The sequence below is a fragment of the Exophiala mesophila genome, assembly GCF_000836275.1.
Source record: "Exophiala mesophila strain CBS 40295 unplaced genomic scaffold supercont1.2, whole genome shotgun sequence".
Taxonomy (NCBI): Eukaryota; Fungi; Ascomycota; class Eurotiomycetes; order Chaetothyriales; family Herpotrichiellaceae; genus Exophiala; species Exophiala mesophila.
The window spans coordinates 4,026,643-4,053,659 of record NW_015622505.1 but is presented as its reverse complement, the minus strand read 5'-3'; the positions used below and the strand labels follow the sequence as shown (position 1 = coordinate 4,053,659).

The 27,017-nt window shown below is 51.2% G+C and overlaps 10 protein-coding genes across 11 annotated transcripts; 4 read left to right on the top strand and 6 right to left on the bottom strand.

The window, feature by feature from the left end:
- Positions 1-44: 44 nt before the first annotated feature.
- PV10_03245 (uncharacterized protein) lies at positions 45-1,484 on the bottom strand (the record flags this gene model as incomplete). The annotated part of the gene is made up of 4 exons (XM_016367671.1): positions 45-924; positions 979-1,156; positions 1,206-1,359; positions 1,413-1,484. The coding sequence occupies 4 exons, from the start codon at positions 1,482-1,484 to the stop codon at positions 45-47; spliced, it is 1,284 nt and encodes a 427-aa protein (XP_016227189.1).
- A 5,604-nt stretch (positions 1,485-7,088) lies between these two features.
- Positions 7,089-8,845, top strand: PV10_03244 (6-phosphogluconolactonase). The gene has a single exon (XM_016367670.1). It carries the CDS (start codon positions 7,335-7,337, stop codon positions 8,130-8,132), a length of 798 nt encoding a protein of 265 aa, XP_016227188.1. The 5' UTR covers positions 7,089-7,334; the 3' UTR covers positions 8,133-8,845.
- A 171-nt stretch (positions 8,846-9,016) lies between these two features.
- PV10_03243 (uncharacterized protein) lies at positions 9,017-9,855 on the bottom strand (the record flags this gene model as incomplete). The annotated part of the gene is made up of 2 exons (XM_016367669.1): positions 9,017-9,146; positions 9,203-9,855. The coding sequence occupies 2 exons, from the start codon at positions 9,853-9,855 to the stop codon at positions 9,017-9,019; spliced, it is 783 nt and encodes a 260-aa protein (XP_016227187.1).
- Positions 9,856-10,728: 873 nt separating this feature from the next.
- On the bottom strand, positions 10,729-13,560 carry PV10_03242 (uncharacterized protein). Its single transcript, XM_016367668.1, has one exon. The coding sequence runs from the start codon at positions 12,982-12,984 to the stop codon at positions 11,239-11,241; it is 1,746 nt and encodes a 581-aa protein (XP_016227186.1). The 5' UTR covers positions 12,985-13,560; the 3' UTR covers positions 10,729-11,238.
- A 1,169-nt stretch (positions 13,561-14,729) lies between these two features.
- PV10_03241 (uncharacterized protein) lies at positions 14,730-15,139 on the bottom strand (the record flags this gene model as incomplete). Its single annotated transcript, XM_016367667.1, has 4 exons — positions 14,730-14,763; positions 14,840-14,856; positions 14,912-14,969; positions 15,027-15,139. 4 exons carry the CDS (start codon positions 15,137-15,139, stop codon positions 14,730-14,732), a joined length of 222 nt encoding a protein of 73 aa, XP_016227185.1.
- A 285-nt stretch (positions 15,140-15,424) lies between these two features.
- On the bottom strand, positions 15,425-15,817 carry PV10_03240 (uncharacterized protein; the record flags this gene model as incomplete). Its single annotated transcript, XM_016367666.1, has 1 exon — positions 15,425-15,817. The coding sequence occupies one exon, from the start codon at positions 15,815-15,817 to the stop codon at positions 15,425-15,427; it is 393 nt and encodes a 130-aa protein (XP_016227184.1).
- A 617-nt stretch (positions 15,818-16,434) lies between these two features.
- Positions 16,435-17,775, top strand: PV10_03239. 2 transcript variants are annotated; one of them, XM_016367664.1, is made up of 5 exons: positions 16,435-16,847; positions 16,901-17,035; positions 17,086-17,216; positions 17,270-17,369; positions 17,432-17,775. In XM_016367664.1, exons 1-5 carry the CDS (start codon positions 16,619-16,621, stop codon positions 17,671-17,673), a joined length of 837 nt encoding a protein of 278 aa, XP_016227182.1. In that variant the 5' UTR covers positions 16,435-16,618; the 3' UTR covers positions 17,674-17,775. The 2 variants fall into 2 exon arrangements, with proteins under 2 accessions (XP_016227182.1, XP_016227183.1); XM_016367665.1 differs by having other exon boundaries at positions 17,270-17,775.
- Positions 17,776-18,226: 451 nt separating this feature from the next.
- On the top strand, positions 18,227-19,817 carry PV10_03238 (uncharacterized protein). The gene is made up of 2 exons (XM_016367663.1): positions 18,227-18,687; positions 18,755-19,817. Exons 1-2 carry the CDS (start codon positions 18,437-18,439, stop codon positions 19,533-19,535), a joined length of 1,032 nt encoding a protein of 343 aa, XP_016227181.1. The 5' UTR covers positions 18,227-18,436; the 3' UTR covers positions 19,536-19,817.
- A 137-nt stretch (positions 19,818-19,954) lies between these two features.
- Positions 19,955-21,959, bottom strand: PV10_03237 (uncharacterized protein). Its single transcript, XM_016367662.1, has one exon. The coding sequence runs from the start codon at positions 21,523-21,525 to the stop codon at positions 20,491-20,493; it is 1,035 nt and encodes a 344-aa protein (XP_016227180.1). The 5' UTR covers positions 21,526-21,959; the 3' UTR covers positions 19,955-20,490.
- Positions 21,960-22,785: 826 nt separating this feature from the next.
- On the top strand, positions 22,786-24,245 carry PV10_03236 (orotidine 5'-phosphate decarboxylase). The gene is made up of 2 exons (XM_016367661.1): positions 22,786-23,038; positions 23,172-24,245. The coding sequence occupies exons 1-2, from the start codon at positions 22,882-22,884 to the stop codon at positions 23,834-23,836; spliced, it is 822 nt and encodes a 273-aa protein (XP_016227179.1). The 5' UTR covers positions 22,786-22,881; the 3' UTR covers positions 23,837-24,245.
- The last annotated feature ends 2,772 nt before the right edge of the window (positions 24,246-27,017 follow it).

Genomic DNA, 27,017 nt, shown 5'->3' with positions numbered 1-27,017 from the left:
GCGGCTCGGGTCACTGAGGTGAACGGGCATGTTAGTGCATGATTTCAAGTAAACAAAGAGCCTTGACAATTCTGGGCTAATCGAGCTTCGCGATACAATATCGGGATTGGGTCTGGCTCACCTCGTCGGTCTCTCTCCGACTGCTCGCTCTTGCTTTCGTCGTCCGAATCTTCTGTGCTATTGTCACTCTCGCAGGCATCGTCGCGACTGCTTCTGCTGCCGGTTGAGCCGGTTGCTCCATTGACCACCAGGGGCCCGGAATTCGCCTTGGAGTCACGAGCGCTGGAACTTTGATCATGTGACGATAGTACAGGCGTTCCAGTCTTTGGATCCTTACCACTGACGCCCGTGCGGATCGATTCGCGCCTGGAATGGTCTGCAGTGTTCGTGCTCGAGTCGTCCTTGGCCAATCGAACGCTGATTTTGCGACCACCAAAGTGCATTCCATCAAGATTGCGTGTTGCAGCGATTGCTTGACTGGAATTTGCGTACATGGCCTTTGCTGTGCCCTTACATTTGCCATGGGAGCGAGTGTCAGGTGGCAACTCGAGATACTTCAAGGATCCGAATCGTCGGAGAATGTGACTTAGTTCATGCTCGGATTGAGAGTATGGTAGGCCGGAAATGCAAATCAGACTATTGTCGTTGCCTATTCGCTGAGTAGCAGTGCTAGGATGACCGCTTTTCCCTCTGGGTCTAGACGTGACTGGCGAATAAGCAGGCATGTGGTCCATATTGCAGGCTGCACCATTGTAGGCCGCTGTGCTTGAGCCTGGGTTGACGTAGCCATGGACATGAGCTGCACACATCTGAGGTCCTATCATTCCCGAGTTAGGGGACAAGGTGGCCCCAGCAGTGGTGTAATGATGATGATACATCGGAGAAAGCGGCTGAGGAGGAGTCGTTGGAAGTAGAGGTTTGACACTATAGTAATCAGAACTCGGAACTAGACCTCTCCATGAGTAGATTGACGCTTACAAACAACCATGGACATTAGCAGATGGCACATGCTCCTGAATCACTTTGCTCTGAGCTCTTTGTACAAGACCAAGAGTGCGAGTCATTGGTATGACTGGCTTCAGAGTGTCGGGCTTCTCCAGGACGGCAAGCGACACCTCAACCGAAAGGCCATTCCATCCTCGTTGGCAGAAGTTGTCTAATCAAGGATGAGTTGAAGAGGATACGATTAGTGGTGAATAACGTACCAAAGACTTGCTGTGCTGCCACCTTGCCTTTGATAGTACAATGTCCCACCTGCGGACCGTCGCGGGTTTGAAATACTTCGGCTTTCAGACTTTGCTCCCCGCCGAGCAGCCTAGTCATGTCCTTGAGCTCTTGCCATCTGCACGCACGCGGAATCTGTCATTGTGATCAGCGTGACGCTCGTGACATGGGGATATAGAGGCCCGTACATCTTTGACGAGAATAATGTACTGCTGCTCGTCTTTGCTCGGCTCTCTCGCATGACGACGCTCGTGAGGCATGGTGGTGGGGTAAGACGAAGATGAAAGGCAGAAGAGAACAAATCCTTTAGCCCGAGTTGGCTATGCCCTTCGTCATTCAAGCCGGTGAGGAGAGAGAGGCCAATGGATCTGACACTCTTGTTGACAAGCTTCTTCACCGCAAGTATGTGGAAATAATGTGTGAAAATCTGGTTTTATAGACCTTGTATGATGCATATCATCTAAAAGACGATATCAAGAGCGAGGGCCGAGACGGGAGAATGGGGAGTGGCTCGTGTTGTGGTGGTGGAACCCCTGGACGAGGCTGCACATCAGCTAGAATGATTGAGCGCGGGTGATCGATGGTGGCGTCGACTAACGAGACATCAGCCAGTGACAAAAGATTATACAGGATCGGGTTGGTCTGGTTGAGGGACAGAAATACTTGGGACAAACCAGGCGCTGAAGCCACAATGTGGATTGGGGAATGATATGACCTAATTTATAGTTTTGAAGCGGCAGACATTTCCAAAATCACTTGACGAGGCGACCTTTCAACGTGTCCTTCACAAGACCCATGGACGGCTGATAATATGATCGTTCAAAGTGAGAATTGGAAGCGATCAGTGGAGAGTCTTGACATTGAGATTACAATCGGGTCCAATGTGCGGCCTGTCATGATGATGAAGTCGTAATATGCATGAAATAGCAGGATCCGAGATCTGATATATCGATCGCTTCTGCGAAGAGTGCATGAATTGTCTAGTGAATATTCCGAGGTCGACCTACCTTTGAGATCGGGTTCCCTTGTCCCCTGATGCACCGGGGGACCGGCTGTGTCAACCATGAACTTGGGGTGGCAGGCTTACCTGTTCGCGAGATCGCTGGGATCAAGGTCTGAGGAGTCACGGAGGACAGTGGAGAGGCAGCAACGAGGGCGACATCTGGGCAGATGACCAAAGTGGGATGGCAGATGTGGGTCTTGGTCAATGCAATTCAGCTGGGGTGGTGGAACTTGGATCAGGGACATCGTACTTTGGCGTGGTGGCAGGGGTCAGGAGGAACTTCGGTAGGATGGCAAGGCCAGGTATGGGGAAAATACCAGAAGGTCCACCAGGTTGAGGGGATATGGCAATTAGGAAGTCGTCGGCCTCGCAAGTGGTTGCATCTTGATTGCTTTCGTATGTTGGGCAGGATCGAATGGAGGGTCCGAGGACAGCGGCTGTGGATCGAGAGGATTGGTAAAGTCGGGTAGATGAACGAATCAAAAAGGGAGAATGCAGGGAATGGTTGATCAGATCTCAAAAGGGGCAGCGCCGTTTATGGATATGTCTCGTGTTCCCACCAGATCCATCTGAGATCCGAGATCTAGCACATCCAGGCTGTGCTCCCAACACGTCCATACCAACATCGTGGTTGGTACCTCCAGACATGGACATGGATTGTCCGAGGCGCGGCGCATAAGACTGGGAACGCGGGCATATTGAAGTCAAAACAGTGATATGCACAGTTTCTGGAGGTGATGAGAGCCATGCGAGCGTGGTGGCGGCTAGGCAGACTTGAATCGACAAGGCTGGAGTATGTGTATGGGCATTTCGAACGAAGGAGGAAGCACTAGATGATTTGTCACTTAAGCAAAAGGGGAATGGTGGATCCTGGTTGAAAGATGGTGGAATCCAGAAGATCGGAACTCAGCAGAAAAGATCCGAGAACTTGACATGATGCAGCAAGGGAGGGTTGGAAGAGCCAGTCCCAGGCACGCCACCCACCCACCTTACCGAAGATGCATGACTGGAGAGGCCGCGCCAAGCGACGAACGGCATAGACATCGAAGTGATCCGAGTTCAAGGGACTTTGGCTGATGAGGCTGCGAAAAGCAGACAGCTACGACAGATTTGGCGGGGGTTTGATGGAGCGGAGCGGCGGATTGTCGCACCCGGCGCAAGGGGCATGTCATCTCGATCGATGGACATTAGGCTGGCAGACTGGGATTCACAAGTCGGATTCCCGATGAGCAATTTTCGGAGTCAAGCTAACTGGTGATTGACTGGTAAGAGAGGCGGATGAGTGGAGGGGTGGCTTTTGTGACTGAAGGGATCTGGAGTACCTCGTCAGCTGGTCGATTGCTTGTCAAGGCAGTCTGGCTGGCGTGGCTGGTCAAAAGAGGCTATAGAGGCCCCGACGGCCCCGTTGTTGCCGACAAACCATTGTGTCAAGTGTGGAATGCCACCTGAAGGCTTTTGGAGCGAGCAATGTCACCGAGACTGTGATTATGACACATTGATCTCAGCCAATAGTGAGGTTTTCGTAGGTGCGTAGTCAAAAACGCAGGCAAAGTAGAAGAAGAGAGGGGACGATCCAGGATCAGGGGAGGGAACATCATGTGACACAGTTGCTTGGCGGGCTTGAGGCCGGAATGCTGGCAGGAAGGAGCATTGGAACATCACCCTAAAGCGCAAAGGGCAAGAGCGATCGTCGCAGTGGAGAAGCTGACGAAGGTTCGATCCGCGCTGAACTTGCAAGAGTCAATGTGGGACGCGTCCTGTAGGGTACGTCCTGACTTCTCATGCATCAGATGTTTACGTGGATTAAACGTGCCTGGATCACGGAAGTATATCATTATTGTATCCTAGCGTGGACTTGAATTTCGGAATTCGTTGTTTACAGTGGGACTGGACCGGATCAAGATAGAGACGGTTTCTAGGGTTAAATTCGACCTGTGGCCACGAGATTGATATATTATGAGCAGCGTTGCTGCAGGAGCTCGTGTCTAAGCTATCCTCCATGTGTGCGAAATCTGATTTATCAGGGGCAGAATCTTCAACAAAGTGATTCAATGTACCTGCATGGTATCTGAACGAACCGGTCAAAAATCTGGAAACATGCAGGTTCTGTGATACTCGACGTCGATGGTTGCCAATCGGAGCTCGACGCCAGAGCCACATGATTAAGATGTGTCTGTGAGAGTGTGAAGGTGCCACCGTTTAGATTCGGGATTGTCGTCATCTCGACCAACGTGATCTCTGTGTTTGTCCTGGACCACTGCAAGAGGTTGATGGTGCCACACTGTCACCAACTGACGGCCGGGGCGCAGTGGTGCGTAATGTCGTGTGTTGGATGGTGGCCTGCAAGGTCGGTGTGGTGTTGGTGCAGGGGCAGACCATTGAAGGACTCGCTTATGGTTATGATCACGTGGGGGTATTCATGAGTTGTCGACCGGTCTGGTGGGGTTGTGTTCCAAGGTTGTGGGAGGTGTGCGCATGGCCACCTAGTGATTCAATCTGCGTCTACCCGGAGAACTGTTCATTTGACGAATCCCACCACGCTGGCGCATCTGTTGCAATAGTAGGAGTTCGTGCCAAACCGAACTGCACCACCAGTAACAGTGGAATTTGACGGGTCGATGCTGAGGGAGCGCTGACAACGAGAACATCGCACGATATCGATGGAGGCTTTTGGCGATACGGACCCACTGGAGGACTCGCTGCTGATTGAGTCGTCACTGGACCGCTTGAACTGAGTAAGAGGGGAAGGGTGATGGCGACTGCCACTTGAGGAGACCAGTGCTTGCAGCTGGAGGATGGAAGGGGTGGAAGTCATGGTTGACCAAGTTGTTGATCACTTAGGTACTGCTAAGGGGCGAAGGATGAGATGAATGGGACGAGGGCCTCTTGGAGTCGTTGTGGTGAACACTAGGATGAAAGGGAGGGTAGGAAAGATCGGACATGCAAACATGGATTATAAGTTCGTTGGAAAAAAAGGGGAGCTGCAAGTATTGAGGCGAGCAGTCCAAGAAATCAACGGCGCGGAGTACGTGGACAAGTTGAAGCAAATCGACGAGGATTGGGTCTACCTATGTATGGGAGGGGGTGGTGGTGACACCTTTGAATGGGAAATTCAAGAGGCTCTGTGGCTCTTCAAACCAGGAACTGGCTTCTTGATTCCCACTGAGTGAAAAGACGCCAAAGTGCAACGGGCAATAATCGAGCATGACAGGATTTCGCCATGGGAATTGATTGTCGATGCAAGTGATGAAATTCGATCTTTACGATGAATCCTAGCACTGCCCAGACCCAATCAGCAATGGCGGCTCGGAGTCCACGTCTTATCCAGTGCCACTTGGTCCTGAGAATCGAGATCTTTGAATGTGGTGCGCCACACTTGGAAGTCCTATTCGGCTTCTCATTGGCTGGACTTCTGTGGCTAATCCCAGTTTTCATCCCCATTTCCCCCTCGCCCGTTGACGGAGTTGGCAAAAGACTTTCGATCTCGATCGCTCGTGGCTTTCAAGGTTTGGACGTGGCGGTCATGAGAGTTTCAGAAGACCATCGATTCAACTAATCTGTGGCACACCGCCGGCTTGGGATTCGTTATCCCGAATATGGTATACGTCGAGGTGTCTTGAATATATATAGACGCTACAAGAGACTCTCCCAAGAGACTCTCCCAAGACAGTGAGCTCTTCAATGCAAGTTGCAAAGCACGATTGCAAAATGTTGGATTGGAAACAAGTACGCAGACCTGCCGAAACTGCCCGTTCACCTAACCAGTGATTGTTCCCATGTGTCCTGGACCAGTGAGCATTGCAGCTGAAGAGTGTCCCATCTAGTCAAAGATCCTCATTATTAAAGACGTAAGCGCTTGACACCCACGGCACCCCCATGACACCCCTACGTACCCCCGGTGCACCTCTCGTGTCCCCTAACTACCCAACTATCACGGCCATGACATCACCTAAACAATCGTCCCCTCATCGATTCCGGAGATGTTTTCCAATGCAAGGAGCACAAAGAGGTTAGATCATGACTAGCGAGGAGAGGACTTCCATCCAGCCAGAATTATGAAATTCAAGTAGCGGCCCACGAATATGAACGAGTTTCAGGCACCCTGCAGCCAAGACGCCTGTCACGTGGTGACGCTTTCGACTGGAATTCATATCCTGGGATCATCCATCGAAATCTGGGTCTGATAATGACTATATGGGTAAACATAGACTTGCCCGAGGTTCTGCGCAAAGGGAGCTAGCTAGAGAGCGCCATCCTGCTTGCTGGAGTCCAAATGGAGAATTACATTTCTTGGAATTACATATTAGTTGTCCAAGGAGGGAGACGGACAGATGCACGAACACCCAACAGTCTCCTATAGAAGCTCTTGGAACGCCAACCCACTTCGCAATAGTACGGAGTGATTGGCATCCCACGTTTGATCCGAACCAACCAAGGTCCACATATTTTATTATTAGCTTCCCGGTACCTGTTATCGTGCAGTTTCAGCATGCCCGGACCAAGTTCATGGCATCTCTTACTCGTGGTTCTATGCATCGTGGCATCATAATAAAAAGTGGCTTATGTGGGTATTATCAGGTAGTAAATCGTCGTATTTCCGGAGCCTCCTCAGGAGTGACCCATAGGTGCCCAGATCGACTTCTAGGCACCAGTGCCTCCAAGCTCCAGGCATGATAAAGGCATACTTTATCTGCAAAAGTGCCAAGATGCTGACCTACAAACGATTAGCGACAGGCGCCAGAGGTGCCCCCGGAGGCCCGAGTAGCCCGAAAGCCTCTCCACCCTTCCACCCAAGATTTCAGGCGAGATTTCATCTCATCCACGCATACGTATACTGCATCTGCTCCCATTATGGATACTCGTGCTTTTTAGTTACTTCATCACCGCATCCCGCCATTGTTATTAAGTGATGACCGCTAGCGAATCAAGCACTTCCCTCTCTATCCCCTCCCCGTGATACTCAACATCTATTTCTCTCTATCCAATTCCACTCCTCGATTCCGTGCATGCTCCGATTCTACTACACCTGTCAACTCACCTTTCCCGCACCTTATCCTCGACACCAGCCCTCCTTCAACCCCACCAACACCTCCCCGCCACTCCAGCAATGGCAAAACAACCAAACCTCTTCAGCTACCCCACGGTAGACCGAGTCGCCGCCCAGCTTCGCACCTATATCCTTCAAACCCAGAAATCTGCCTTGCACCGACACGATGTCTTCAAGATTGCGGTGTCTGGAGGCAGTCTCCCCGCTACCTTAGCTCAAGCTCTTTTGGTCCCGGGAGAACAAGAGAACGCTGACAATGCACCTCAATTCTCAAAATGGCACATCTTCTTCGCCGACGAGCGCGCCGTACCTCTAGACCACGAAGACAGCAACTATGGCCTGTTGAAAAAAGATCTGTTGGACAAAATCCCCCAGGAGCAAGGGACACCCAAGGTCTACCCCATCGATGTCAAGCTCCTCGACAACACCCAAGACCTCGCCGACCAGTACCAGGAGACCCTTATGTCCAGCTTTGCCAACAAGGACTCGGTTCGCCTACCAGTTTTCGACTTGATCCTACTCGGATGCGGGCCTGATGGTCACACGTGCAGCTTGTTCCCTGGCCACGAGCTCCTGCGAGAAGCCGACGCCTGGGTTTCACCCATTGAAGACAGCCCCAAGCCGCCTCCACGACGTATCACTCTGACCCTCCCTGTCTTAACCCATGCCCACAAGATCGCTTTCGTCGCCACTGGTGCTGGCAAAAAAGATATCCTCAAGAAAATCCTCGAGGCTGACGATGAAGGTCGCAGCCTTCCCTGCGGGCTTGTCAATGAAGGTGGCGGCGATAAAGTTTCATGGTTCACCGACAGTGCTGCCGTCGAGGGCATTTCTTTCCCAAGAAGGGGCAGTCTATGAATGATGCGTCGATCGCATGTATGCCCCCGGTGGGACCCATGTTTCAAGCGCGTTTTGGCATTGATGGGCCAAGCTGGGATAGGATGGTTGAAACCCCAACATTGCTTCAGACATGTCTCTCAACATATTGGTTGATTTCCCTCCGAGTCTGTGCCGCCCTTTACTTTCTTACGCTGCTTAGCTGCAACCAAGATAGTGACCTTCACCTCATCATGGATCGGGCTCCCCAGCTACGTTACTTTACATTCAAATGGGCGGTAGGCTTGATGATGGCCTTCCCTTCCATTCTATTCATGACTGAATATCCCACTCGTTGACTAGACTTTTGGAATGTCTATTTTGGCGTTCTTTTCATGTTTTCCAATTGGCACATTCGGAGGCGGCGTGCAGGATCGATCAGATGGGTTTGTCCCACAATGAGGTCAGCTGCTCAGGTCTTCTTCATCGCGACAGCGAGGGGTTTACAATCCGGTGGATGGAGTAGCTGTTTGAATGATTCGAATGAGTTTTTACAAACCCTGAAGGAACGGGAATGGGCGATGTCCCATATACATGTTATTTCACTTCATTCAAAGGAGCAAATATCCGATTCTTCGTGGCCCCAATCGAAATGTTGTATAGAGTGTATACGATTCCATTCCTGTTATCTAGCCGGCCAACCACATAGACCAACCATAGACTAACCATTTGACCAAGACTAAAATCAATGATCGATGAACAATTCAAGTTTCATTCAGTATATTGCATCGTATTTTCTCACTCATCTGAACAACAAATAGGAATAAGAGGGCGTCGCAGCCAAAGTCGACGTCGACGTCATGGTCATGAAACTGCGTCTAGAACTGACTCTGGAATTCACTCTAGAAGCGGCTCTCGACCCGGGTCTAGACGATAAGATTCCATGACGAGTATCGGATCTTTGGGCGCCATGTCTCAGATACGCTGCGGAGCGACTGAGACAACCTTCTTCTTCGTGCAAGAATCCACGTCTCAGACTGGGTAATATCTCTAAACCTGTAGAGGTTGCGACGCGGTGGCTACTCTGGTCACAACCCTCGAGGGTGCTAGACTGGCTCAGGGGAATAGAGATGTCAGGGACATTAGCGACGTTCGGGACGTAGTCGTCGTCGCGAACGGGTCTCTTCAACCTCCGTCCCTCCTGATCTCGATCCCACTTCTGGCGAGCATTCTGAGCCAGCTCCATGGCAATAGGAACGTTATAATTAGGTGCTTCCATCGACCCTCTATCCGGCCCCGCGCCGGCCGGGCTATAAATGGGGACCTTGCGCGTCGCAGAAAGCAAAGCATACAAAAACTTGGACCTCCGATAAGCGCGTAACTGATCATTCGCCCAGTTGGATTTATGCTTGATATCGACGCGCAGATCAAGTTGTTTAAGATCCGCCAGCGAAACGAGTTGAATATCGACATCCGGTTGAAAATCACGACAATTTTCAGGTGTTGAGAATTGATATCGTTCGCGCATGGCGTCTGAGCGGGAGACGTTATCGATGAATAAGGCTCCGACGACCGAGTTGGCGACTTGGACGATGGTGTCGGGTTCGATGCGGCGGAAGACAGTGTAGAGTAAAGATATGCGTACGACTTCGAATTCTTGCCCTGTCATGTCGATACTGTCGCCGACGTCGAATGGGACGAAGACTTGGATTTCTCCATCGATACGCTGCCGTTCTTGTCGCGGTCGAGTTGTGAGAAGATCCATGCTGCTTCTTTGTCTGCTCCGAATCCAAATACTTCGATCAGTACGTTGGGGCAGATTGCCTTGCGGCCCTCGGACGTCAGACATTTGAAGATTCGTCTTGCCATCACGGTGTCTCTGCCCGCGATGGCGTCTCCAGCCTTCAGGGATAGTGTTGAGTAGCTCTCGTCAAATGTCTGTGAGAGCCATGCCCATGGATAGGAACAAGGGACTTTGCGTGCCTTTAGCTGTGAATACTAGGTTTGCAGCTACTGAACCATGCCTCAAAGTCAAGTTCTGCGGGAGTCCTGTTACCTCTACCACCTGTGGTGCCGGCCAGAGTCCGAACACAGCTGTTAGATGGTTGAATTAAAGTCTATGGGTCTTATCGAAGAACTTGGTTGAGTGGCTTGGTCCTTGCCCTAGTCTCGTCCTCTTCGACTCCAGAGGAGGTGACATGATGAGCGTTGACTGGGAGGTCCTGGTACATCAGGCCGCAGGATGCTCTAGACAGAGGCGGCTCGCTGATCAAGGCGCCGCAGACATCAAGACTCGCCTTGGCTTCAGCAGCGCTAGTGTTCCTCAAAGCACGGTGCACGGGTTGAGAAGTGTACTTGATTGAGATTGAGTTCCCGGTTTTCGTGTATGCAAGCTCCGCGTAGGGTTATGGTGTGAGGGAGTGAGATGAGGTTGGTTGGTTAGCAAGAAAGATGAACCTTGCTTTCCGTGGCTCTTGGCTCATGCCTTCCCACGTCCATATGGGATGCCAACTAATATGCTTCTAGATTCCAACATCGGAGACGGTTGATTCAAGTACTTATCAATTCAATACGCATAGCTTATGGACGGCTGGTATGCTGTTTGTCGAGGTTGGCCACATTACAGACTTTGAAATTACTAATGTTAGGAGCCGAACAATTGTATTCTGCATCTCGCAAACTAGTAGACACTTTAGGGTCTATCAAGTGTGATATACTAGGTATTGACAAACATGAGTAGGCAGTAGTACTCAGTTTTCTTTCTCCCTCCTCCTCATCATATAGTTTCTCTTCAACATTAATTTTCTGGCATGAGGACAGAACGCTTTGTATCTAAACAGATCGTGGCCGAGTTAGCTGTTTGAACGCCCGGGTCGTGGGCATTGTATAGTAGTGGGTATCATTTCGAGATGGGTATTATGACAATGATCATGTTTTGGTATGTCCTCGTTGTCGAGTTCCGGTGGATCCCAAACCAATAATAGAGGTCCAAGACATTTAGTAGGAGATAAAAGAAATTGCGCCGGGCCGTAGCTTGTGATGCTGGAAATGCAATGCTTGATGTCGTGAGGTTTGGTGAGGAATTTTTGATGATGGCTTAAGTCCTGGAACAATCCACGGGGTCCAAGCTCTGTGTCAAGTGGCCCCACTACCATCGTTCATGAGGAAGGACGGTCCCAAAGGGACTTCCGCGACCACTCGCCGGACTGTTTTGGGCGGCAAAATAGTTGAGCGAAGTACCCGCAGCGCTCCCAGAGCGACTGCCAGCGCCTTCTCCAAAGTCGAACCGTTCAAATTCGTTGAGGCTGCTGACATCCGACTTGGCGTCAATATCCTCATACTCGTCCGCGTCGGAAACGATGCTACTCCGCTTAGAAGCGCCTTGTCGGCGAGAGGCACTGGAGGCATTGGGTGTTGTGTAGTAGTCATCAAGCACGTACCGAGAGCCATCGCGGGGAATTAACTGAGAACGTGTGGCAGGTGGAGGCAGTTTGGGCGAAGGGCTGGGTTCTGCTGGGCTGTGGCCCAATCGGGAAGACGTTGCAAGTCGAGCAATTCGTAGGTTCTCTTCCGTCATGCCGCCAGGTGAAGCAGACGATGGTGTTTTGAGGGACTTGTTCAAGTTCATGGTTGTGAGAGGTGGGGGAGGTTGCCGTTTATTGGATGGACCTGACAATGCCGATGCTGGAGAGTCCTTAACAATGGGTGAATACTGGGAGATGGAGGAGGCACCATTATAGGCACCAGGAGCCTCGAGACGCGAAGGAGCTTGAGCACGATTATTCTGATTCATGCTTGGGGATGGATCTCGGAGGCGGAAGGCTGTTGAAGGAGCAATGGCTGAGCCTGGCAATCCCGTAGCCATGGTTCTCGGAAGGCTTGGACCGGTGAGCTTGGTAGGGCTCATGCCACTTCGGGAGGTTGGGCTTGGTCCTGATCGAGAAGAGGGAGGTGGTCGCTGGTTGGTAATGCTGTTTCCACGACTTCTGCCTGCCCCTCCATTCAAAGCTACTGGTGGAGGATGGCCGCGACCAGGGGTGGTTGTGTGTGGTGAGGGCGACGGGCCACTGAAATTTCGATACGAGCGAGCTGGTGAGGGAGCTGCAACGGGAGACTGATCAAATGGTCGGGTATAACTCTCTGTCCTAGGATCTTGTGGAGTCAGGGGACGAGCAAGACCGATTTCCGCAGTAGGCCATTCCGTGGATTTTGCTGCTGGAGATCTCCACGCTGACGTCGAGGGAAGTTCTTTCTGAGCCACAATTGGAGACGACTTCTTCTCCATGGGTCGTAGTTCTGAGCTGACCGACCTCGCACTATTGGACCTGCTGCTCAACTTCTCGCCCTTGCCCGCCATGACGAATTCAGGCTGGTCTGAAAGTTCTCTTCTATGTCTCCTGCGGAGGATGAACCAAAAGAGAGCCAACGAAGCGAGCAATACGACGACGATAGGCACCACGATGGCAGGAATAAGTGTACTCAGGTTGGATGATGGAGCGTCAGTGGCAACACCGGCTGTAGCTTGGGACGTAGAGGAGGCTCTTGAAGAGGTGCGTTCGGTGGTGGGAGACGAGGAAGCGGCGGCAGCAGAGGTGATGGAAGCATATTCGAGAGGGTCTGTAATCGTTCTGGTTCGGACTGAAGTGACGGTGCTAGGGACAGGACCTGTGAGAGCGAGTGTCTGTGTCTCGATTACGGTCGTCAAGCCCGAAGGAGCTTCTGCAGAGACGACTGAGGCGATGGCCGTTGGATCTGTCACCACATCTGAGGGGACGATGGCTGTAGGTAGAGGAGTTTCTGTAGGAGGTGCAATGGTCGAAGGGAGATCGTCAAAGCGAGTATCCTGCCTCTTGCGGAGGGCATAGCCAAATGCAAACATCCTGCCTGAATGCATGTCAGGCAGGAGTTTGGACAGCAGTGGAGGGTGAGTGGTGAAGTTAGGTTCGACGGTGAGGAAGAAAGAGGAGGAGCGGTGTTGTCAGCTCACACGAGCTCGTCGTGGTGGTACAAAGACTCCTTTTGCGAAGGGTCTGGGGCAGAGACAGCATGGGGTATGGGTTATTGGGATGGACGCTGGGCCCGAGGGCAGGGTGCCGGGTGTTAAGACGGAGGTGTAATAAGATGAGGGATCGTCAGTTGTTGGCCAGTTAGCGTCAATCCATCGTACAAGGGAAATTGGCTGTGTGCATCTATACGGTAGAGGGCCCGATGTCCCAGGAATCTGGACAAGATTGGAGGATGTGAGGTACAGCAGGGACAGCAGGTACTAGAGGAATGAATACTCAAGGAAAGGATGTAGAGATTTTGTCGACTGTGGCCAGCACAGGGTATGAAAAGTTAGAGATAGTGTTGCAGCATTGTGCAGGATTTCCGTTGGACCATAAAAGAGAGAGGCAAGTCGTGTGGTCCAAAGACACAAAGGCACGAAGGGGGAGGAGGCTGCACGAGGCGGTCGCGGGAGCCTCACGTCTCACTGCCTGTGGTCGCGCCCGCGGTGTTGGCACTGGCGTTGATGGGGGCTTTTGTGGGAAGCGAGGCGGCTTGGAGATGTTTCGAGTCGCCCAAGAGGGTTAAGCGGTTTTGTGGTAAAACACACCAGGCTGGGAATTCCGAGACCTTGATTGGGGTATGCATGCTCAAGCTTGTCGATCCAGGACAATAGGCAGGCAGTGGGGAGCCCGAGGCGGCCTTTGGAGCTGGGCTGGGGCTCAGGCTTTGCACCCCTGGCGTCTCGAAGCCCACCCCGGAGGCCGACATCCGATTAAAAGCACGGTGGCAAGCCAGTTCTGACGAATTACGGCGAGGCGAGCGAATGCCATGGTACGTAAGGACAAATACGGTCTGGTCCAGGTCACGTCCGAGCCCAGAGCTGGCACAGTGGTCAACGGGCAGAGTGACAGGTGTTAAATGACTTGCATAAAGACACAGACACCATCGTCATTGAGGTCTGTGTGTGGCTGTTGAAGGTCTTGAGACCCCCTGTGAGGTGGTTGTCGATGAGCACGCGTGGCACGACGAGGGAGACAATTGAAGTGATTTCCAGAGCCAAGGTCGCCCCCAACGATCCAAGAGTGCGAGGGCCAGAAAAAAGAGACAAAAGAGGAAGGAATCACCAACTTGCAGAGTCCGAGACTCGGACGCGTTTGGAATCTTGACCAAGTAGTGGCAGGTACGTCGCACTTTTTCTTAGAACGAAGGTCCGGGCTCTGACCAATGAGACTCGACCACCAATCGCCCATCGTGTAGCAGATATTGCATCGACTACTGTACCTACGGAGTACAAGTCGAATCTACAGCATTGTGCACCTACTGTGGCACTTGTGGGTTGCAATTGGCTCAGGGGTTAGGACGACCTTGATAACTCCATCAATCACGTCACAAGGCTCTTTGCGAGTGTTTGAAATTAGTAGACCGCTGTCACAATATGAAGAAAATGAATCATGGTAGACTTCATGAATGTTTGGCAATGATATGTGGTGAAGACCATGTTTTATACATTATGTATCAATAAATTTATATCTCTTGTTGTCCTCGTCTTCCTGGATCGACTCTCCCTTGGAACTACCCACTCGAAAACTCTCTTCAAATCAATCTGAGTCAAAGGCAGGCCGTAGGGCGCCCTGGGTATTGGCTCTTTCTTCACTTCTTATAGCTTCCGTAATCGCCGTATGAGCTTCATAGTGTGGTGTCAGTCAATCAATTGTGGTCTCTCAGACTTGTCACAAGGATAGGCAAATGATATCACTTACCCATAAGGATTGGGAGTCTGGTGTCACACAGAGTTAGTCACACTATCAACTAGCGGTCCTGATAGTACTCACTCCTGGAGGAGGTGGTGGAGGAGCATTGCCATATGATCCATAGTCGCCATAGTTGCCACTATCAGTCACCCACGTCAGGACTCATCTTCACAAAAGATCCTCTACTCAGACATACTAGTCTCCATATTGTGGTGCTGGCGCTGGTGCTGCGTCAGCCTCAGGTACTGGAGCAGCCATCACTCCTAAAATGGGCACCAAGGCCGCGAGGAAGATCGTCTTGAGCATCATGGTGAAGATGGAGATATTCGAACGTGTGGTGGACAAGGCTATGAGCAAGGAGGAACAAATCTTTTCCAATCGATGAATGGTGGACTGGGAGAACTTCTAGACCCGTCCCTTCTTATAGGGAATCCCACCTTCTGAACCCCCCTCTTTCGCTCGTCATCTTCACAGCTCAGCTGCTTTGATGGTGGGGTCTGGAGCCTCTGCAAACGTCGTCCAGACGCAGGATCAGAGCTTCGTTGGAGGCGTTCATGTGCCCATGCGCCATCATCGCCCTCTCCCAGTGACCAATCAAGAGATACATGAGTCCCAAATATCCCATATAAGGTAGGAGCACAATGCCAACCAGAGACCTCGCAAGCTTGTTGTTGCTAATTCTAGCTGCCCAAAGGTCGAACTAGCGGGTATTGGAATGAAGGTTCGACGCTTCCACGACAAGACTTCTGGTCGAACCCGTGTTGAAAGCCTTGGGCTCTGAAGATCGCGAAATGTCTTGGGAACTTTCAAGACATCAATACGAGCTTGTGGATGAACAAGAACTGACTTGCTCTTAGCTGCATCGTTACACTCGCTGGTGAGGCATATGGAAGCGATGAGAGCATCGAAGCATGCTACCTGCATCTTTGCCAAGGGCGTAAGCTTGCAATGTTCTGAACTCCGAGAATAGGAATGGCAAGCTCGCATCAAACAGTGCTCACCGGTCTGATACTACCTTATCGACAAATAGGTGTTTAGGTGCCACTGCCTGATGCGAGGCGGCCAGATGTAGCGTTCTGGCTAATTCCACCAGTGACCGCTCGCATGGCTGCTGATGTACTCAGCCATCGCTGTGTTGGCCCGAGTGCTGTAGGTACTTTTAGCTGCGAGGTAGCTTTTGACTTGGTTGATCAGAGTCACTGTGGAGAGCTGAAAAACTTGGGGTGATGAAGCTCTGATGATTCGAGACATGCCATCGTGTGATTGGTCCAAAACCCCTCCATCGACAGCCTCAACACGAGCTTTAACAACGCAAATTCCCGTCTTGGCATCGCTTCTGTCCATATCAGTTCAAACCTTCTCAGATCGCTCAATAATTGCACAGCCCATTCCAATCTAGCGTTTGTCAAATCCCATGTTTGCGGGCTTTCCCATTGGCATGGATTCTCACGCAAGCGAAACCTGGCAAGAAGCCAGCGTGACTCCTCGTATATGCGACTGCTACCAAAGCTAGTCCTAGAGCTGGCTAGTGATCCAGCAAGTAGATCTCGTAAAAGCAGAGACCTGCAAACCAAGGATGAGCTGTGTTCAATCAACAGAGGACGATTCAGCCCTATAACCGTAGGTCCTTCTGTTACGACGGGCTTCCCGAGGCTCGACGAGAATCGCAGTCGAGCTGCCAAGTCAGAGATTCATTTCACTTGATGGCCTGGCTTGTATCAAGCACCCCGTCAACAATTTGAACACATCCTGTTGATAGAAAGCTTCCGAATTCAAGGCATCCCCTCCATGGTCATGACTCTGGCGCCTGGTGCCTTGGAAAGTGAGCCTGGAGACGAGGAAGCCTTCCTGATTGACTCAGAGAAAGAGATCGTCCTAAAACCTCGCGACGAGCCTTGGAGGGTCATCCTCGGTTTCATATTAACGGCGAGTCTCGCATTAATAGCAGGAGTATTGCTCGAGCATTACCTTTTCTCAAACAAAGACTGGACATGTACCTCGCATGTTTCGCAGAACAGTGAGTATTCGACATTAGATCAGTCATTCGCACTGCCATTAACCCCGGCGCAGCGCCTCTTCTCAATCAACAGATCGATCTTTCGTACCACACAATCAGATATGATGGAACTTTTATGAAAGAGAACATTTACCGCCAAGTCGGCAGACCTGAAGTTGATGAGGCTTGGGAGGCTCTTGGAGTCAACTGTGAGTCATTTGGATGAAGCGCGAGCAAACCGGTCCTGACAACGCCACAGATCGATCCGTCGTGATTCCTGAAGCACAAGCCGAGCAGGCTGGATTTCGACATGATCAAGTTAAGATCAACCCTAAACATGGAGGAGGTTTTCCGGCCAACGTCGAGGGTCTTCATCATCTTCACTGTCTGGTGAGTCTGTCGCGAGAGGAGAAAGAAATGCAAAGCTTAACTGACGGGAACAGAATTTATTGCGGCAAGGATTGTGGTTCAATTTTGATTATTATCATCAACTCGGCAAGGGAGCATTCAAGAACGACGACGGCATCCTGCGATTACACGTTAGTAAGTGAATCCTGAACAGGAGGTCCAGAGCGGGTAGAGCAGGAAGACTGACGCAGGAACAGCACATTGTCTTGATATTCTCCGACAACAACTCATGTGCAAACCTGACTTGGGGTTCTTGGGCCAAATCTGGCACAATCAGAGTTTCCCCTCGGCATTTGTGGATTTCAACACGCAACACAAGTGTCGAAACTATGAGGCTCTGCGACAGTGGGCCGAGGTGAGACAGTTACCGGAGCATGTCCCTCCTGATTTCCTGCAGCCTCCCGAGAAGGGCGACAAGATTTATGCAGAGATCCCGTAAGCCCTATTGGAAGGGAGTAGGATGATATAGAGAGGGTTCCGGCTCGATAACCAAGCCATGGGATGTGAAATGTAGACTCGATATTTCAATCATCAGAAATCCAATTGCATGAAATGCTCCACCGTAATAAATAGCTACAGAGAATCATGAAATATATACATCTACCACTCCCTGCACGTGCTCTGTCTAGTCACGTGCCAAACATCCCCGCCCGCTGTCTTATCTCACGTGCTTCTGATCCTCCACAGTCTTTCTGAAGCGCCCAACGAACAATTGGCTGACAAGCCTCTACAGGCCCAAAATCTCATCCGATTGCTTCAAGGATGTTGGACATGACCATCCTTTTTCAGGTTTGGTGCTGGCGGGATCAGCCAGTCAACCTTTGACCAAGATGCAGGCCCTGGTTCTTCACATCTGCCTCATTGGTCCTTTTGCTTATTGCGATGCACCTTTCATTCGCTCTGCTCACATTCTGTAAGCGCCCACCATGGCCACCACAGGTAAAGCACAATGGCCAACCGACCCAAGAACAAGTCATCTCACCATGCATTCTCTCACCCTCTTCTCGTCTTGTCATCCTCCTCGTCCTTTCTCCTTGGTGAGTCTTATGAAGCCAGCACCGATCCCGTTGGATCTCGAGCTCACTTGAGGCTGTTCTCGATATCAACAACGGCCATGCCACGGCTTCTTTGATTGTCCATCCTCAGAGACCAGACTCCGGTGATAACCTGGTTGCACGAGCACATAACAGCACGACCTCGTCATGGCCAGGCCCAAGTTCTTCCTCTCTCGTCGCTGGCGACCAAACAAGTGGCCTTTCTTTGTTCTCATAGGCATTGAGCTGCCTCTGACCATCGCCCTTCTCGCCCTGTATGGCATCGCTGCACCAGACACATACCGCACCAAATTGTGGCAAGATGGAGCCGATAATGGCTTCAATTCCAGCCCAACTACGGGACTATACGCTGCCGCTAACTACCGGCCATACACTACGCCAAGGGTCTGGTCGAGATTGTGAGTAGATGATCCGCCTTCTCCCTTCCCATCCCATTTGATCCCAGCATGACTAATTCCTAATCAGCATCACCAACTACAACATCGTCATCGCCGTTCTCTCCATGTTCTTCATGCTCACAAAGTCCATCATGTACACGCTTCACGTTTTCCCACCCATCCTCTCCATCCCTGTCCATAGCGCCCTTGTCGCTCTATACTCCGTCTCGGTGGCATATCAAGCCAGTAGCGACACCACCGATCCCCGCAAACCCCAGACTGGTGCTGCATGGTACATCACCAAGTCATGCGACGTCACTTTTGACAAGAGCCTGGTAGGCTATTGCCGACAAGCCAAGGCATCATTCGCATGTACGTGCGCAGCCCTAGGGATCTTCGTTATATATTTGGGTCTGTCCATCTGGTCATGTTTCCCATCCAAGTCTCAGCGGGACGAGTATGACGAAAGACGGCGGGCAGAGGCCGAGAAATACGCCTCTCTAGAAGCCGAACACGAAGCGGCCAAAAGATTGGGTCTCATATCATATCCGGTGCCCGACACACCAGGGTTCCAAGGCGGTCTCAACCCAATGACTCCGCGGACACTTGCTTTCAACACCCTAGGCGGAACCAAGGACCTTCCATTGAGGAATCACTTCAGCACACCCAACGTCCAGCCCTCGTCTCCTACCTATGCGATCCGCAGCCCTGACCTACCTAGAAGTCCCATGAGTCCAGGATTTGTGCAACGAGCGGGCACCGATGATAATCATGTGATTGCACCGGAAAGTCCGAACCGTGCTGCTGGGCCTTCCTCTGTTCCCGCCCAGCTGTATTTCCCTCCACCTCCAAAGGTTTCGAAGAAATGAGGATAAAGGGTGTGATATGAAAGCGGCTATGAAGGCAGCAGAAACGTTGATCCGGAGGATATACATGGCATCTCATTTTCATTTTCAGTCCTAGTCTTTCAGAACGATCATTGTGATCATGTCAAAATGATGACGTGGACGAGCGGAAGGATATCCGGTACTTTATGGGACGGGACGGACGGGTGTAAGTGTTGATATTGATGGCAAGGTTATTGTAAGCTTGAAAGATAGTTGCATGAACCAGAACTCTATACACACATTCGAGAGGTCAAATGTATGAATCACCATTTGACATTCCTAATCGTCTACATGGGTATGTGAGACATGCGAATAGCCCTTGGAGTCCAGACCAAAGGTGTAGTATTTGTCTGCACAGTCAGGCAAATGCACGCAGGTTCAATGGGACAGGAAAAGAGTTTCGACTTTTGATGTTCATAATATTCATATTCTCGTTGACTTCGTCATCTCATCATTAAAAAATGGTGATAACAGTAAGACTAGTAGTATAGTAGCAGTAGTAGTATCAATAGCGAATAGGGTATCCCTTTGAATGTAACAGAAAGGCAATGGCCGTCCTCCCCAAGAATGATGAAAACGGACACGGACCAGGTGGCCTGGTACCACCTCGAATGCCTGGCGAAGCCCACATTGTTCAACGTGGAATGCCTGACGCCACGTTGCACAGAGGGGCATCTTATAACCGTGTGGATAAAAAGGCGGACAAGGTCCGAAGCTTGGTATGTACTGTCAGACCATTTCTGCCAAATGCCATGACAGAGAGTGCGGTGCTGACTTTGATCCGGAAGGATATTGAAACATTGCCGTGCTGAGCCTTGTCCGGTCTAGTAAGATTGTGCTGATGCAAACTCATTGGCGGGCCGAGGATCTCCAAAAAGTGTCGAACACGAGCCAGATCCGCCGAGGCAGCGCGCCTGAACGATCCAGGCTTGCGACCTCACGACACACCAACATCAATTCTGCCGCAAGTCGCAATGGTTGCACGCACTTTCTGATGAAAGCCACCATCGGCAGCTGTGTCATAGAGCTCGCTGAATGCGCGGGGAAGTGCTCCCACAGACTTGAGCCTCTGGTTAACGGCGTCTTTGGCGCCACCGAGCGCGTTGGGAACACCTTCCGAACTCATTTTCAAATTGTAACATCTTAACTTGTCGTGCTTAGCTCCAGGATATGCAGCGACAGACAGAGCGACTGAGAACTTGAGTTTGGCATTGGCAAAAGCACTTGCAGCACTGGGGTCGAAACAATGCAACTCGAGGGTTTCTGCCTGTAAAGCTGAGAAATCTGGCTGCGGCGAAGGCTTCCAAGGAGTGGTTTCGAAGATTGGTGAAGGAGGAATTGATGAGTCGGACAAGTCATCGGCTGAGCAAATGGAGCTTCGAGGAGATCGAGGAGAAGGTGGTGATGGTGGAGCATTCATCTCAACATCTAGAGAGTCGAACGCCATTGCCACGGTCCTAAAGTGGGCCAGAGAGCAGGCGTCCTTCTGACGAGCATAAAATCGAGTCTCGATCGCCTTTAGACGCGGTAAGTGTCCCAAGCAACCATCAACGAAACTGATATGATCTTTTAAAACGGTGTCGGCATCTCGAACATCCCGGAAATCGATCGCAAGATGTTGTATTGATGACTTTATGTGGGGGTGAATCTGAGTATCTGCAATGAACGACAGGACATCGTCTGCCCGGCGAAAGACGAGTGGATTGAGACTGTAATAGAGGGAAATGGCTTCAGAACGAACGAACCGACACGTGTCGAGAAAGCCTCTGGCATCATCTTTGGCTGGACGCGAAGGCCTCAAACGTTTCTGGGATGGTGAGCGCAGTTTCATTGGTTCTGCCTGTGTGAAAGCAAATTTGTATATGAGGTTCCTGACCTCGGGCGGAAGGCTTAGAAGAAGTGAAGGCGAAGAGGATTCGAGGGATGATCGGGGTGATATCGACATATTGAAGGACGCTTCTGGTGCAGCCATTGGAAGGAAATGATGAAGCCGTCGCCAGTTCCAGGCTGGCTAATAGAGTGATCGAATCGAAGACGAGTTCAGACCGAGGAGACACGAGGCATTGGTTGAGGAAGCGTGCATCAGTACGCTGGTTGGGATGGAAGGAGGGGCAAAAGCCAGGTCCACATCCACGCGTCTGGTCGTCGTCGTCGGTGGTGTTACCTCAGTGAAGCAGATCGAGTGCAACTATGGGAATCGGCGCGATATGAGAGCACGTCCAGGCCCCAATACTGAAAATCTGTAGCGAGCGATTGAATGAATGAGACGGTGGTATAGGCGGGCTTTGAGATGGGGCCGAAAGGTCAGGTTAGAGCGAAGGATGAACAGAGACAGAAAAGACAGGAGGTTGGAGCTCGAGATAGATAGATCAAGATAGTAGTAGTGCCAGAGTGCTTGGAAGCAGTGGTCGAAGGAAAGCCAGCAATGCCCATGCCCCATGCCCCATACCCTTGTTGGTGGTTATGGAGGTGGCCGTAGTAGCAGCAACTCCAGGGCTGCAAGGCCGTGGCAGTGACGGAGGTGGTTGGTTCAGTAGTACGACTTTTGATAGAGACCCTCGCTCATCGTCGCCATGAGATTGGACGCGACTGCCCCGTCCAAACTATTGAGTTTGATTGACCCTGGCTCCCTGGCTCCTGCAGGTCAAAGCCCTGAGGGCTCTGTCTCACTTTCGGTGGTTTTAATTGGTGTTACGGTCCCAGGTCCGAAATTAAACTATACCCTAATTGCGGATTCTGGCAGAAACCACTTTCGTTAAGACTTTTGATTGGCCATCTCCCTAGGCACCCTAGTCCAATCTGGCGCAATCCTGGCGAAGCCAGCCTGGTAGGTTATTAATAACGAAGCTTCACTCCTGTTTTCACCCCCGTGGCTTCCAGTGGGTGCCAGTGCCACAGTGCCTCCCCACAGCCATGGGGCGACAACCACACAATGGCAGACCACAGTACGAGTATGTGACTACCAAGTATCTCATATCAGGGACAATCATTGTTGGTTTCATTTTTACCGCTAGCCGTAATTAGCTGTGGCGTATGTTTTGAGGCGCTCAGTGCCTAAGCCAACGCCTAATCTCTAAGGGCACTCCAGTTAATCTATAGGGGACACCTGCCTGGAGCCCGCGCCTAGAGAGATACACTAACACTATTCTGAACTAGGGCCAGAAAACATAGTTACTACTTTGTACCTTATTCACTACTGATCTGCACCTCCCAGCCGCACCCAAACCCCCACCTTTTCCCCCAAACCGCTCACATCAGAATTTTCGAATCCAAAATTTCCCTTTCTTGGGCAAGCCTCGTGACAAGTTTCGACTTACAGACAGCAATCATGGCATCAAAGAGCAATCTGTCTTTCGAGACTCGAGCGGTGAACCACCCTAATCCGCTGGTGAAAAGATTGTTCGCCATTGCAGAGCGAAAGCAGACAAACATTGTCCTTTCTGCCGACCTCACCACGTCTAAAGAACTTCTGGGCATTGCCGATAGTAAGTCAAGCCCAACGTGTTCCATGGCATCCTCTACATGATTCTGGTGCGCCAAGAGAAGGAGTATTGCATATTTCCATCTATGCTACACTGTCGCGTTCATGGTCTGATGTGGTCATCGGATTTTTTGTAGGTCTGGGCCCTTATATTGCTGTCCTGAAGACACATATCGATATCCTTTCGGATTTCAACCAGGACACAATTGATGGCCTCGTCGCATTGTCCGAGAAACATGACTTTCTCCTTTTCGAAGACCGAAAATACATCGACATTGGCAATACGGTTCAGAAGCAATACAAGGGTGGCGTGCTAAAGATTCATTCATGGGCTCATATTGTGAATGCCAGCATCCTTGCAGGGGAAGGCATCATTCAAGCACTTGACCAAACCATTCGCGAAGCAGGCGTCCAGGATCGTGCCATCCTGATCTTGGCCGAGATGACCTCGAAAGGTTCGTTGGCAATTGGCGAATACACTCGAGCCTCAGTCGAGATTGCAAGAAAGTACCCTGATACTGTCCTGGGCTTTGTGTCGACGAGAGAGCTCTCGAAACACTCTCCAAATGCTCCTTCAACGGAGGACTTTGTGGTGTTCACAACAGGGGTCAATATTTCCAGCAAAGGCGACGCACTCGGACAGCAATACCAAACCCCTACCACGGCGATGCAGGGCGGATCTGACTTTCTCATCGCAGGAAGGGGCATATATGCCTCCGCTGACCCAATTGCCAGTGTCAAAGAGTATCAAGATGCGGGTTGGAAGGCTTACAAGCAACGCATCGCCACCGATAAGCCCTGATGTCTCCTTAGGACTGCGACTGGCAGACCGATGACTTGCACAATCACTCGATACATAAAATTACCACTTTCGCGTATTGGGTATCGAACAGGTACCGCGTCCCCATTCCAATGACAAGGACATATGGAGTGGGAGTGTACTCCGTAGGGAGCTACCGCCTAAATTCTAAAGGCCATGAGGGCCGGGGGTGGCTGAGGCGGCCACTGACCACCATAATGATGCCTACGAGCTATGTAAAGAACACTCCCGCTGAAGGAAGGCACTGCCTGGAGGAGACCTAATGGGGGCCGAACGGGCCTTGCATTTTGGCCTTGTTCAAGGCCTCAATAGTCGGCCTATCGACTGGTCAGTAGACGTGCACAGAAGCAGAGACTCTTGAGGTACAGTAAGTAGTAGCTCGAATACTCCGTAGATACCTCATGCATGCGTCTTCTTTTGAGTTTCCTCCTGTACTCTTCTGTAGGACAGCAATCCTGCATATCTGGAGAATTAAGCTCCAGGTCATCCCCTGGTTGACTACGTCAACTCCTGCCCTGTGGATGGCTGATCACCATTCATGTTTCGAACCTACGGACTGATGAGTCCTCGATTGATTGTGGCGTGTGTGGTCAGGTTTGCCAGGTTTCTACTCCCTCCCTCCTGTTTCCAAATTCAGACCCCTATTCTCACATCACCACCACACCGCCGCATCCTCATTACAATACGACTTTTTAGGATCAAACCCTATGACCTGTGGGTCGTGGGCCGTGGGCCGTGGCCACCACCGTCACCTCCCTCCCCCTGGTAGCGCGTGTCCGTGCACGTCCGAAGGCTCCAACCCCCAGCCTCCCGTGCCCGCTGCTGCTAGCAACCGAGTCTGCCACGGCCTTGCCTTCGATCCCCAAAGCCTTGGGCGATTTTGGCCAATAGCCGCGACGATAGATCCAAGGATCGTCGCAATAGCCCAGCAACGTTTACGCTTCTCCGGAACTTCGACGTCACCTGCGGCCTGCTTGATCTGCATCCACATACGAGTACGCAGGCGCAATATAGCATCCTCCCGCCCTTCCTCATCTCAGCCCAAAGTCAAGATATCACATTGGGCAAACCCAAGAGATCGACACTGTGCATTCCTTCTCTAGCGAAATTCTCGACTTTGGTGGAGCTGAAAATGGCCCAAATGAGAATATCTTCATCATTCATACTAGCATTACCCCCTCTACATATCGTACCACAATCGACCAGGGTCCAAGCGAGCCGTCGTGGCTGTTGTGCTACCACGCTATCAATGTGCAACAAAGCCCTGGAGCAACGGCCTGCTCCAAATCCAACATGTCACTCGAGGACGATCATGACATCGTACACTACCCTGAAGCTTTGAGCGCTGTCGTAGTGGTTGTCGTGTCACCGACGGGCACACTAAACTCTCTCGGTTCGTCTTCGACTTGAATCTCTGCCGCCATTTCATTGCGTTGCTTCTCCGTCATTTCCCCAAGACGGACGACAACCTCATCCCCAAACAAGGCATTGATCTCTTCGAGCGAGTGCCCTTTGGTCTAAAAACAAGGTTGGTCAGTTATCATCATTCTCGATTCGCCTTCCTTAAGACGTGGAGTCCTTCTTACCTCGGGACACCAAAAATAGAATATGACAATGTTCAGCGCGGTAAGGCAGATGAAAATAATATAGTATCTCCACTTGATATCTGCCAAAGCCGTGGGCGCTGCTTCCACGTACACCAACGTCGAGAGGAATGTGCCTGCCAGAGACCAAGCGACCCCTTGAGACCGAATATGCGTGGGAAATATCTCGGCTGATCGTGGTCAGAACGGATCTCCATTGCTGACCTTTGGCGGGGTTTTCGCACTTACAGCAATAGACATATCCAGTCACATCGATACCTCCTCCATAAAAGGTGATGAAACAGAAAGAGAAAAACACGCCCATGCTAAGTCCGGCATCGTTCGAGGTGCCCGCATACTGCGCGATCATGGCAGTCTCCAGGCACAACGAAATCATGCAACCTGACAGACCAGCAACTAGACTTACTCGTCAGTGACAGAACCTATCGTATACAACATGATCGTCTTACTCAGCAACGGTTTCCGGCCCACTCTGTCCAACAAAAGTGCCCCCACAAAGTTCGAGATCCAAGCCACTGTCACATATGCTGCCCCCAGGATTAGGGGTACACCTCCGGACAGGCCTAGGTTCTGGTACAGTAGGACAATGTACACTGAAAGGTCATGTCAGCTGGTGCAGCCACGAGTTAAGCCACCGTCACCGTCGGTGGCCACGCCATAGGGCTGTAACGACTCACCATAGATGACCTGTGCCCCTGTTGACTGAGCAGCATATTGGATGAAGAATCCCATCCAAAATCTTTTCTGGTATGACCGTTTCATTAACATGCCTTTCCATCCAGCAGCTTCCCACGCCGCCGAATCCACTCGAACTTGCTCAGTCATCTGGTAAAACTCGTCTCGGGCAAATTGCAACCGTTTCTCGTTGCCGTCATCTCCGCAGTGCAACCGTTTCATTATAGTCCAAGCTTCTTCTCGTCGATCTCTTGTGAGAACTGAGACAGTGTGTCAGCGCGGTGCGTGGTCACAGGCTTCAACAATCCCAAAACTTGACTTACGCCATCGAGGTGATTCTGGAACCCAAGGAGAGCAGAGTGCCAGTCCCAGTGGGGGTAGAATGGAGAGTGCAATGGGGAAGCGCCATTGAAAGGACAGGTTTGAGGAGTAGTATGTTCCTGCACCCACCCATCCTGCGATCGCATAGCCCATGACGATCCAAGTACCGTGCTGGCCGACCAAAAACCCACGAGCATCTGGTGGCGCTGCAGTTGCATTAGCTCAGGAGCAATCTTGGGGGGAAAAATCATCCTACAAATCTCAGCTTGATAAATAGGAATCAGCACCACCATCATGCCAATGCCCCAGCCGCAGATGAAGCGTGAGACCAGGAACATGGCCATGTTCACCGAACCAGTCTCGAGCGCCCCGCCCACTACATTGACAGCCGACGCGAGATACATGGTCTCTTTGCGGCCGCGGACATCAGCCATCCATCCAACATGCAGAGCTCCGAACAAGGCCCCAGCACAGTACAGGCCGTTGATCGTGCCCGTGATCGCATTGACATAGTCGGTACGATTCTCCAGGTTAAAATAGGATATAAACCCTACAACTCTGTA

What these genes read in the sequence shown, in the direction of transcription:
- PV10_03244 (XM_016367670.1), top strand. Translation starts at nt 7,335, where the DNA reads ATGGCAAAACAACCAAACCTCTTCAGCTACCCCACGGTAGACCGAGTC.
- PV10_03238 (XM_016367663.1), top strand. Translation starts at nt 18,437, where the DNA reads ATGGCCAGGCCCAAGTTCTTCCTCTCTCGTCGCTGGCGACCAAACAAG. An exon ending in CCAAGGGTCTGGTCGAGATT is followed by an intron (nt 18,688 to 18,754) that starts GTGAGTAGATGA and finishes ATTCCTAATCAG; the next exon opens with CATCACCAACTACAACATCG.
- PV10_03236 (XM_016367661.1), top strand. Translation starts at nt 22,882, where the DNA reads ATGGCATCAAAGAGCAATCTGTCTTTCGAGACTCGAGCGGTGAACCAC. An exon ending in ACTTCTGGGCATTGCCGATA is followed by an intron (nt 23,039 to 23,171) that starts GTAAGTCAAGCC and finishes GATTTTTTGTAG; the next exon opens with GTCTGGGCCCTTATATTGCT.
- PV10_03239 (XM_016367664.1), top strand. Translation starts at nt 16,619, where the DNA reads ATGGTCATGACTCTGGCGCCTGGTGCCTTGGAAAGTGAGCCTGGAGAC. An exon ending in CTCGCATGTTTCGCAGAACA is followed by an intron (nt 16,848 to 16,900) that starts GTGAGTATTCGA and finishes ACCCCGGCGCAG; the next exon opens with CGCCTCTTCTCAATCAACAG. An exon ending in CATCCTGCGATTACACGTTA is followed by an intron (nt 17,370 to 17,431) that starts GTAAGTGAATCC and finishes ACGCAGGAACAG; the next exon opens with CACATTGTCTTGATATTCTC.
- PV10_03242 (XM_016367668.1), bottom strand. Translation starts at nt 12,984, where the DNA reads ATGCATTCAGGCAGGATGTTTGCATTTGGCTATGCCCTCCGCAAGAGG.
- PV10_03237 (XM_016367662.1), bottom strand. Translation starts at nt 21,525, where the DNA reads ATGGCTGCACCAGAAGCGTCCTTCAATATGTCGATATCACCCCGATCA.